This window comes from Octopus bimaculoides, chromosome 10 (assembly GCF_001194135.2).
Source record: "Octopus bimaculoides isolate UCB-OBI-ISO-001 chromosome 10, ASM119413v2, whole genome shotgun sequence".
NCBI lineage: Eukaryota > Metazoa > Mollusca > Cephalopoda > Octopoda > Octopodidae > Octopus > Octopus bimaculoides.
The window spans coordinates 92652133-92664261 of record NC_068990.1 but is presented as its reverse complement, the minus strand read 5'-3'; the positions used below and the strand labels follow the sequence as shown (position 1 = coordinate 92664261).

Genomic DNA, 12129 nt, shown 5'->3' with positions numbered 1-12129 from the left:
GTACAGAATCCCTTCTTCCTGACCAAACTATTGTAAAAAGGAAAAAAAAACAACCCAAAAGCATGCGGAACATCCATGAATTACAAAGAGGTTAGTTTCATGCATCACAGCCTGTAGGTACAAAGTGACCATACAATTTATGGCCAGACTTTCTAGTGATTTCTTGGCAAGAGAATCTCCTTAGCCATGACTCTTCAATTGAAAGCTATACGTAGTAACTGTATCTTTCTGTTGGTGAATGAGCCCAGGTTGCTGTTCATTGCAGGATACTTTTGAGGCCTACCTGGATGGAGGTAGCATAAGTCTAATTAATTAGAAGGAAGTTAATTACCTTGAGTGCTGAGCGTAAGACCATAACTTGGCCAGCTGGTTGAATCCAAGGTTCCCCATCTACCTGTACAGGTAGATCTGTTAAAAGTGTAATTCTTAACTGAAATAGAAAGAATTCTGAATCATCAAACTAGAAAATGGTTTGTTTTTATTGTATTTTGATGGCGTTTTTGGTAAGAGAGAGAGATAGAGAGAGAGGGAGAGAGAGAGATTGATTAAGTATGCATATGTGGGTTATGGTGAGTTTAACATCCAGATAATGGTCACTTGTCATTGCCTTTGTGAGGCCCAATGTTTAAAGATCGTGTATCACTACCTCATCCCATGTCTTCCTGGGTCTACCTCTTCCACAGGTTCCCTCCACTGTTAGGGTGTGACACTTCTTCACACAGCTGCCTTCATCCATACACATAACGTGACCATTCCAGCAGTCATCTCTTTTGCACACCACATCTGATGCTTTTATGCTCAACTTTTCTCTCAGGGCGCTTACACTCAGTCATGTAGCTTCATTTCTTTCAAGCCTACACGTCCTCAGCAGTCACGGCCCATGTTTCACTGCCATGTAGCATGACTTTTCTCACACAGGCACCATACAGTCTACCTTTCACTCTGAGCGAAGGGCCCTTTGTTACCAGCAGAGGTAGGAGCTCTCTGAACTTTGCCCAGGCTATTCTTATTCTAGCAGCTATGCTCTCATCTATCCCAGCTACTGACTTGGTCACCTATGTAGTGGAAGCTATCAACTACTTCTAGTGTTTCCCCTTGGAATGTGATGGAATCTGTTTTCTGTACATTGTCAGTGTTTATTGCCCCTGAGCATTTGCCACACACAAAATCTATCTTCCCGGTTAACCTTCCTTTGATATTGCTGCACCTCTTATGTGCCCAAAGCTTACACCGGGTACATCTTATGGAGTTTCTACCTATGCCTTTTCTACAGATTGAGCAAGGCCATCTACCTGAAGGGATTTGTGATTTGTTCCACTTCCTACTTACTAAGGCTTTGGTTTTTGCTAGGTTAGATTCTATTCATCTTCTTGTCTTTGGCTATACTTGTGAATATCAAACACAAACATATATATATTTAGAATAACCTTAGATGTGTATGGGTGTCAATGTGGTAACAAGTGTGTGCATGAATACATTTAGATGTGTATGTAAATGAAATTGTAGGTAGACAAATCCAAGAACTTACATGTCCGCCCTGAGCAATTCTGATGCCATTGCGTAGTCCACTCTGTATCTGACCCATATGTACCACACCTGTCACACCAACAACTTCCAACATGCCATCATAGTGGGTGGGTTTGTTAAAAGAATCTTCTTTTTCAGGGCCCCATGGATTGGCTCCAGAACCCCAACTGAAATATCAACGAAGAAAAGTCAAAATTATTTTTCTTTAGCATTCAGATTATTCTGTCAAATGTGATATACATCAGATTAAAGATTATCTGCCAACAAAATGTGGTAGTTGAATGTTATTGATATTTAGCCCCAGGAAACATTGTCTCCAGCTGGCTATACGACATGATCTGTATCCTTGTTTTTTCAAACAAGGGAGTTTAGCACCCCCACTCAGCACAAAACAATATCTGTGTATGGCGATTTCTGGGTTATTCCTCTTCATCAGCATAGAATAACTGTTCAGCTAGAGGTGGCACTGCTAAATTCTTGTTTGAAATATATAGTTTTTAAAGTGACACACAGAACGTAAAGACAGACAAAATACTGCTAAGCATTTCGCCCGGCACGCTAACGGTTCTGCTAGTTTGCCACCAGTAATAATAATAATAATAATAATAATAATAATAATAATAATAGAAATCATTATTATTATTATTTCTACTCTAGGCACAAGGCCTTGAAAATTTTGGGGGAAAGGGCTAGTTAATTAGATCGGCTCCAGTGCATAACTGGTACTTATTTAATTGACCCTGAAAAGATGAAATGCAAAGTCAACTTTGGCAGAATTTGAATAATCATAAAAATAATGATAATAATAATAAATACCCAATTCTCTTAAAACTTTTTCAAAACTGAAATGTTACAAATTTAACAGAATCTTAGTTTTCAAAGTTTGGTTTCCTTTCGTTAGAATATATCATTGCTTATCATAAATAACAGCCATAGTGAAATGTCTAATATGTTGTTAGATGTGCTCCCTGGCTAAGACCTGCAGCAAGAACAACAATAACGGTCGCTTACCTAAGAATGTTTAGAATGATGATACCCTCAACAGGTGGAAGGTCAATTAATTTGCCATCGACTTCTAACTTGATGCAACGGTGCAAATCTTTGCAAGCTTTTTTGTTTACCATTTTCCGTAATCCCATCTTTATGTAGACTCCTTTGTTATGAAGCCTTTGAAAGAAGAAAACAAGAAACATAATTAAAGAAAAGACATATAAAACATATTTGGGTAACTAACACACATTCAATCCCCTTTTGCTACCATACTTCGGTTGATAAATTGATTTAAAGTTGATGGTTAAAAACTACAGTTATTTTTGCATAATGGATAGAAAGAAGAGAGAAGACAGAAGATAACATGAGAGACAGAAGAGAAAAACAAGTGAGAAGACAGAAGAGAAGAAAGGAAAAGAAAGAAGAGGTATAAAAAAGTAACTGATGTCTGTTGTGTCTAAGTAAGAAGAGAGAAGTGTATAATGGTAAAAAATACAAAGACATATACATACCGGCTATTGAATTTATCTGGTTTCTCTTCACGGGCCATATGGAAATCTAAACAGAGGTCAGCATCAATTCCTATCCCAAAATAGTTATTCATTACAAACATTGTGGTATTGTCTTCATTGGTGTTAGCTGAATTTGTATCATTTGCTATGGCAACCTTAGTTTCATCTGGCATCTCTTTCTCATTAGGGTGGAAAATTACTGTCCATCTATCAACAGAATAAAAATGGAAAGGTTAATTAGAAAACAAAATAGAGGGAATGCACACTGGTTTATGCAAGGTAATAAGTTGATGTTGCAACAGAACATTAATACTTAGCAACAGTTTGTAAGTCCTAAGAACCTGGAGAAATTGGATGTATCCACCCAGCATCTCATAACCAGAGTTTCCTTCTACAGCATGATGTATGTCTAATAAGATTAAATGAAAGACTATAGATACTTGACGAAAAATAAATACAAAAGAGATTTTCTGGACAATTAGCCTCACCTTTAGAGATGAAAGACTTTTTCAGTGTTTACATCTAAACTATGTCTTCATCAGTTTGATCCCCAAAGGAAGTGTTTTATTCCTGGATATGTAAATTGTACCAAACTGGATTCAAATTAGGGACTTTGATTTCTAAACTAAGGGAAATAACTATCTTAGCTGCTCAGTCACTGACAGGTACAGATATTTCATGCAACATATGTTTAAAATGTATAAATTTAGTCCCATATATTGCATTGTATAATTCTATAGCTAGGTTAATATTTACTCAGCAGTCACTATGAAATGGTAACAACTGTAAGTAAAACTACAAACCATAAAGAATGGCTCCTGAAAGGCGTTAAGTGATGAGTGTTAGTACATGTAGGACAATTATAAACAATGCATTTACTGAGGATCCATGGCTTTGCAAGACAAATGGATTTTATGGCAGTAGCAGCATAAGGAATTTGAGGTAAGTCCCTCTTAGTATACATCTTTCTCCTGTTCCTTGAAATAAGGAACTTTTGAATGTATGGAACTGATATAAGTTATCATAACAGACTAAATACAGAAGCGGCAGAATTAGTTTAATCCATGGAAACTATAAACAACTGAAGGTGTACTGGGTTAAGATTTAGGCTGTTGTTAAAAGTATTCAAAATTAAACTTCTTCAGAGATATGGTAGGAAACATTATTTTACCAAAGAACTGGTGGAGGAATACAAAATCTATCATTGTTTTAAAATGGACAATAAAGGAAGTATAACTTTGGTACATCATATTTACACACATATACACAGAATGAGCACAAATATTGCTCACTAAATTTATCTCCACAAGGAATACCAAAAACAGAATAAAGGAAAAATCAAAATTTGAAATCCCAGAAGTGGGATAGAAACCTTCATGGCAAGAACACTGCATGTATTTTTTTAAAAGTAATATATATTTTGTTACTTACCTGTCAAGTTTAATTTCTTCTGCATCAATTACATCTCTGAGTAAATTAAGGGGATCTTCCCCGCCAGTATATCCAGGACCCCAGCGTAATACTCTAGCTAAATCATTTCCTGTAATAAAAATGAAATGAAAGATTATTAGGGACCATATTCCAAGAAGAACTGAGAAATGTGAAAAAAGCGTAAGTCACATGATAAAGATTTTTGTTTAAAATAACAATCAAATTAAAACTCAAACAATTTCTACTGAGAAATCATCATATATTCCCACTTCACTTCCACAGCTGTAAAATATCACATCAGTCAAAAATATTACACACACTTGCAGCCATTTCCCCACCCATAATTTTCTTTCAAACTCTCCATTTAACTGCCAATTTAATCGTTAGTGAATTTCAATATATTAATATTAAAATATGCCAAAGAGTAATTTACCGGTTAATTGAATGTGTTTCTATTTATTAAACATCACAAATATAGCGTAAGGTTGACAGACTACTTTTGTCTTGATAAGTCATGGCAAACCCTCTAATGCTGGTGCTACAATAAAATATACTCAGCGCACTTGTATACTTGAAAAGATACTGTTGAAGTACATGATATCTACCATCAAAGTATACACAACATAACTAGTCATACTGCTAGTTTATTGACAACAAGTTACATGAAGGGAGATGTATCTTGTGTATAGTAAAAGATATATATTTTTGGACATTTGTAGTTTGATGAAAATTCGAATAGTGAGAAGCAGTGACATTAAATGCAGAAGATTGAAAACAGACAATATCACTTGTATAATGGTGAGGTTCATTTACAAGCATCATATGAAGTCAAGTCAAAGGTATATACACACACAGACACATGATGTGCTTATTTCAGTCTCTGTCTACCAAATCGACTCACAAAGCTTTTGTTAGCTGAAGGCTGTGGTAGAAGACACTTGTCCAAGGTGCTGCACAATGAGATTGAACCCGAGACCACATGGTTTGGAAGCAAGCTTCTCAAACCAGTCCCAGCTCCTACTTCTTGAGTAGCTGTTCAGACAATCACCCTTAAAAAAAAAAAAAATAATCCTCACACCCATAGATACAAAAAAATAAAATAAATATATGTACATTAGACAAGATGAGAAAGGGATTTTCATACCTGTGCCTAAAGGAATTATTGCCAAAGGAGGAGACTGACAAACAGCATCTTGGCATACATTATCTAAACATGACAGAACCCAACCAACAGTTCCGTCACCACCACAGACTAAGATTTTATAGTAGGAAACATTCCGAAATACATATAATCTGAAAAGATAAAAAATAACAAACTTAGAACCACATTTAATCATAATCATCATTTAACGTCTGTTTTCCATGCTGGCATGGGTTTGACGGTTTGACTGGAGTCTGGGAAGCCAGGAGGCTGCACCAGGCCCCGATCTGATCTAGCAGTGTTTCTACACTTTGTCCAGCCTATTCTTATTCTAGTAGCCATGTTTACCCTGCAACACCAGAAAGAGACCTGGAGGGATGAAGGGGAAAGCTCAGTTGTGTCATTACACGAGTCCCACTTTTAAGTACGTGAGCACTGAAGAAAGTGCAGCCAAACTAAAGAAAGTTTTGGCAAAAGTGCAGATAATATTGGATTTCTCTTTGTATATACATTCATGCTATATACTAACTTTGTCCATTCACAGTGAAGCACACTTTTAATTTTCTAAATTTGAAAATCAAAGTGATGCATGAGACAAGAAAAAAAAAATGAAAACCAATCGAGAAACCATGAGTTATGCTATTACACTTCATAATATATATATATTTACAATATTTATATCTGTTTCAAATAGTTTGATCTCTGAATATCATCAGCTGTCATTCACTCATATCCCTCACCCTTTCCCCGGTCCAGTGGGACAAAGAAATCACATCACTTAGTTAAGAAACAAAATAGTTTGTTTGAGTCAAGTCTGTGACCAATGTATATCTGAGGTCAAGAATAAATCCTCTAATAACAGAGGCTGAACCAAGCAAACCGTAATGAAGTTATGGACATTGTCAATATATATGCTTTAACATAATATTCTGTATTCCTAAACTCATTAATGAAGTAATTTTACTTCCTACTCTCTCGTTTACACAACAATGCAGTGTATTCGTCCGTTTGTTTGTTAGTCCACCTTATCAACCTCCATTGTCACCATCACCAGGATCCTCAACTGTACTGAATAGAGGAGATGATGCAACATGTCTGGATTATCACCAGTCTGACCTTCATCTCGGTGATGCCATGGTTTATATATAGAAAAATAAGACTAGCTTGTAATCCATTGTTTGGTTGACTACCTGCCTGTCTATTGAAAGATTGTTCATGGTGGATCTCGGGCTAACCAACAACACATCTTTGCCCTAACTGTTTCAGGTGTTCTTCAAATTAATTTCACAATAAATAATTAATGGAATATAGTTTACACCTGTTGATCAGGAAGTGTTCATTAACATACAGGTAAAACAGACAAATAATTGTTTTCAGGTGAACTTCTAAAAGAAGACACTTTAAAACCGTCTTTATATGATGACAGTTTTTGTGCTATATTTTGCATGTTTGCATGTTTGTGTGACTGTGCATTTTATACAAAATTGTGTAACTCTGTGCCATACTGTGCCCCCCCCCATAATTCTGTGCATCTATGTCCCTTGTGACACTTCCATTCCATGCTGTGCACCTCTGAGCCATACTGTGCACTTCCACACAACACCTGCTCACTTCTGTTCCATGCTGCACACCTGTGCTATTTTGTGCATCACTGGTATACTGTACACTTCTATGCAATACTGCGACCTCAGTGCCATAGTCATCTGTGCCAAATTGTGCATCTCTGTTTGTATAGCTCTATCATAGTGCACTTCTGCACCAAGTCATGTACCTATGCACCAATGTGCATGTTATGTACCTTGCAACATTGTGTACCCTTACTGCAACAGTGTGCACTCGTGCCACTTCTGTGCGGTAACATTCTATACTACTGCACATGGGAGATATGGAAACTGTATAATCATTAAATTGCATAATCACAGTCATTTCCATTAGTCTAATGAGAATTAATGAGATATATTCAGCAATATAACATTTTAATTAAAAGACACTATTAATTATTTAATAAACTGACTTTATTATCATTATTATTATTATTATTATTACTACACTCATTATCTGCATCATCAGACCAGTGGCAGAAATGGTTGAGCGCCAGATTAAATGTCTTCTGGCATTTAGCTATTTATTACATTCAGAGTTGAAATCCCACTGGAGTTGACCTTCTGGATCAATAGACTAGATACAGGAGAGGAGGTGGGGGGGGGGGAGGCAGTTCAATTAACTAAATACTCTCTCCTTGCACCAATGTATTGTTATTATTATTATTATTATTATTATTAAGGTGGTAAGCTGGCAGAGTCGTTAGCAGTGTTTCGTCCATCTTCACATTCTGAGTTCAAATTCCACCAAGGCTGATTTTGCCTTTCGTCCTTTTGGGGTCAATAAAATAAGGACCAGCTGAACACAGGGGTCAATGTAATTTACTATCCCCCTCCTGCCAAAATTTCAGGCCTTGTGCTTATAGCAGAAAGGATTATTATTATTATTTCTCTTTATCACAGGTTTTGTTGGAACTCTTGGACTCTTGCATGCATAGCGGGCTTCCTACCTGCAGCCTACGGTACCATGCTATCCGTTCTTTTCAGTTATCTAATACTTTCCTGATTATTCTGGCCATGCCAAGGAGGCAAACCTTTTGCAACAGTTCTACTGGGCACTCTTTTCCAATTTCCTTTATATTCCCCTTGATGCCTTCTAATACTTTTCCCAAGGATCCAATAATAATTGGCACTATCTTCACCCTCTTCATTTTCCATAACCAGGCTATTTCGTACTTAAGAGGGTTACATCCATCTTTTCACCTTCCTTCTTGACTATTCATGGGTCAAAGGGGCACACAACACCAACTATATAGCACATGTGGTGCACCTTGTCCACCACCATTAGGTCCAGCCTGTTATGTTCTAGCACTTGATCTGTTTGGATTGGAAAATCCCACTTTCTGTGGTTTGTGCTCATACCACATCTTACCTCTCTCTACACTTTTTGCACAGTTTCTTATGTAGCACTTTTGCTAACTGATCATGTCATCACAACTTGTGGTGGTTTTGGTCAAGTCTAGGGCATTCGCTCATGATATGGACAATGGTTTCATCCACTCTATTGCAGATGCGGCACAGCGGAGACACTTGCTCATTCCTAAGGTTGACCCTCCAGTTCATGGCCAAAGCTTGGTCTTGCTCTGCTGGTATAGTTCTCTCGGTCTCTTTTCCTTCTTTCAGGGTTCCTTTGTGCCAGTTTAGTGCTCTCAGTCTCTTTATTATTATTATTATTATTATCAATAATATTAATACGCTAACTTTTCCTTTTTATACGTACCTGTTGTGTGTGTCACACTTACTTCAAATAAGTGGCAAAGCGAGAGAGGAGGACAGAGAGGAAGTAAGAGAGAGAGAAAGTGAGAGTGAGAGAGAAAGAGAGAGAGAGTGAAAGAGACAGTGAGTGGTGACGGCATTTGTTTTGTGTTTTTAAATGTTTATCACATCACAAGCAGATACATATACACCTTGTTAAATTGAAAGCGAGAGAGAAGAGGGACACAAAAGAAGTGAAAGAAAAAGAGAGAAAGTAAAAGAAACAGTAGATACATAAATCCAAAGAAAAGTTCATACATAGATTATTTAGATTATTCCTGTTTGTTAAATTGACTGAAGTGCCATTGAGGCAGAGACAGAAGATTTCTACTTAGAACAGTAATGGCAGGAGACAGTCTGAGAGACAGGCTGCTGTGTGGGCAGTTCACAACAGGCTGCAAGACAGTCCACTGTAGGTTGCAAGACAATCAACCCCTGGATGTGAGACAGCCAACTGCAGGCTGTGTTACTAATATTTGTCAATTCACAGATGACAACATTTTGTAGAATTACTAAAATATCTGGAAACATAGGAGACAATTAGCATTAAAAAAAAAAGACAAAACAAAAAACACATAAAACAGAAAAGATTATTTACCCAGGTAGAGGACCACCAGCTTCTAAATTAAAAACTTGATGAGGGTTAAGAAGTTTACGGAAAGAAGTGATGAGTTCTGTTCCCTGGCAGCCACCGCTTTTGACGTTTACGAATACCAATAATGGTTGTATACCATTATCAGGAATCATATGTGACTGAAAGGAAAAATGAAAAACAGAAAATCTATCAAATCAACCCAAATTTTAAAAAAGAGAAAAACATCAATAAGCAGCTAAAAAAAATTGTATTTTTTGGAAAAAAAAAAGTCAATAAAAAAGTTTACAAATTCAACCGATTCTAAGTCTTCATATCACAGATAAATATGTGTGAATGTATTGATGTTTAAACAGTAGAGTATTTCACCAATTGGTTTTGCATACAAAAGTTAGGGAAAGACCCAATGCTGGAACACATCAGAAGGGCTTGTATGAAGAGGGCTTTGTCTAAGCATGTGATTTTTGTTAAAGGCAGTGCAATTGCACTGTTAAGCTTAAAAACGGCCAAGTTATTTTACTAAACTCTTCATTATTTTCAAAATTAATTTAAACAGATGCAGTGCATTTCAATAGGAATATGGTAAGAAAAGGGTTAAACAGAATGATGGCTAGATAGAGCTTACCTGTATATTAGGTAGTAACATTGCAAGGAGTTGTTTATCATCAAAGATAGTATCCCTTAAAATGTGGAATGAACGACTAGCTTTCTCTGCAGTGTTGTATATGAGAACTAGAGCACCATACTCATAGTAGATCACATCAAATGAGTGCCACTTATTTTCTGGGAAACAAATAGAAAGAAATACATTAATTAGAGGATTTACATGTTGTTAAGCAATTTCAAGCAACAAAAGAGAGGAGGAAAAAGAAAATTAAACTAAGATAAATACAATCTCCTCTCTCTCTCTCTCTCTTGGAGAGGCACAAGCACCTACACACAAATGTACACACACGGAAGGAACTTCTGCCTTCCAAATTCAATTACAAAGCAGCAAGCTGGCAGAATCATTAGTGTGCTGGACAAAATATTTAGCAGTATTTTGCCTGTTGCTATGTTCTGAGTTCAAATTCTGCTGAGGTCGACTTTGCCTTTCATCCTTTTGGGCGTCAATAAAATAAGTACCAGTTGAACTCTAGGATCAATGTCATTGACTCATTCCCTCCCCCAAAATTGCTGCCCTTGTGGAAAAATTTAAAACCATTATTATTATTATTGTTTTATTTCTCATAACATTTGGTTTTGTTTGTTCTAGTAGATTCCCCAGAGATCTCCCAGGGTCTCTTTTCACACATTATCAGCTTTGATACTTGGTTGTTAATTGTCGTGAAAGACATTCAACATCCAAGTACCAATCTCAAAATCCTAGCTCTCCCCAGCAGAGCAGTATTTTGGGGCTTGCTCTGCCATCATGTCAATCCTGATTTCTTTAGCATATTTCTCGAACTTGGTTCCTAGTGCTCCGAGTGTCCCTACAGCAACAGCAATGACAGATTCTTTCCTCATAGTCCACATTCTTGCAATTTCGCCTTTTAGTAGGTACGTTTTATTTTTAAAATTTGTAACAATAATACCAGTCTGGTTGGTATTTATGGTGTGGTCTGTTGGAACTGTAAAATTCCATAAGATTGTTGCATCAGTTCTTTGATTATTGGTAGGGGATGGTGTTCAAACCATTTCTTAGTAAACTCTGTCCCATAATGTTTACATAGTGTCCAGTGAATGGAATGGCCAACACGACCATGCCTTGCTTTAAATTCAGTAGGAACCAAGGTGGAGCACCCTGAAACGGTATGGTCTATTGTCTTGACTTGCTTTTCACTGGTTCTACATTTTGGGTTTATTCCATTTTTGAGGATGTTCGCTTGGTAGATTATTATTATTATTATTATTGATTAAGAGAAAAACAACAAGTTAATATTAAAAAGATAATATCAACTTCAGAAAATAGCGGCTCACACAACTATGATGAAATGAAGGAAGCAACAATTTCTTACCTGGGCCTATTATGTCAAGAAGGATTTTTTCATATTGGCGTTGAGATAATCCACATGGTAAATTACCTACAAACAAGGAAATCGTAGGACCATGAGGGTCTTCAGTCTGTTGTATATAGAAACGAGTCATCCGGTTTTGCCGCAAAGAGTCCTATGAGGGTGAGAAGAATCCATGAGAAATGTGAGAATTTCGATGAATGTACAAAGTGAAAAGTTATGAGGGAAAACACAATGAATGGACAACAAGACTGGAATGGTATTTAATGTATTGAGACAGAAAATTCAAAGTCAACAAAGGAAGAGTGTGTGTAGACAGTTGAGAAATATATATGAAGGCACTAAAGGAGTGATGGAGAGAATTCAGATGTAGAATCTATGTTGACATTGGAGCTCAACACAGCCTTGCAGCTTGCCAGATCCTGTCAAACCATCCAACCATGCCATCATGGAAAATGGATTTTAAACACACACACACACACACACACACATATAGAAGTGAACCTTTAGAGAACTATATATACATATCACTTCCCAATCACATGATTTCAGGTTCAATCCCAATGTGTGATACCTTAGACAAGTG

The 12129-nt window shown here is 36.7% G+C and overlaps 1 protein-coding gene across 3 annotated transcripts in view; it reads right to left on the bottom strand.

Annotated features, from left to right (window-relative positions):
• Nucleotides 1–12129, bottom strand: part of LOC106876563 (diacylglycerol kinase theta) — a 157199-nt gene that overhangs the window by 26417 nt on the left and 118653 nt on the right. For all 3 annotated transcript variants that reach the window (XM_052971375.1, XM_052971374.1, XM_052971376.1), the window contains 9 exons: nt 11547–11697; nt 10175–10332; nt 9556–9710; nt 5605–5753; nt 4461–4569; nt 3030–3236; nt 2539–2694; nt 1529–1694; nt 332–430 (listed from right to left, as the gene is read on the bottom strand). In XM_052971375.1, coding sequence (XP_052827335.1) covers nt 332–430; nt 1529–1694; nt 2539–2694; nt 3030–3236; nt 4461–4569; nt 5605–5753; nt 9556–9710; nt 10175–10332; nt 11547–11697 — 1350 coding nt within the window. The remainder of the gene's footprint in view (nt 1–331; nt 431–1528; nt 1695–2538; nt 2695–3029; nt 3237–4460; nt 4570–5604; nt 5754–9555; nt 9711–10174; nt 10333–11546; nt 11698–12129) is intronic.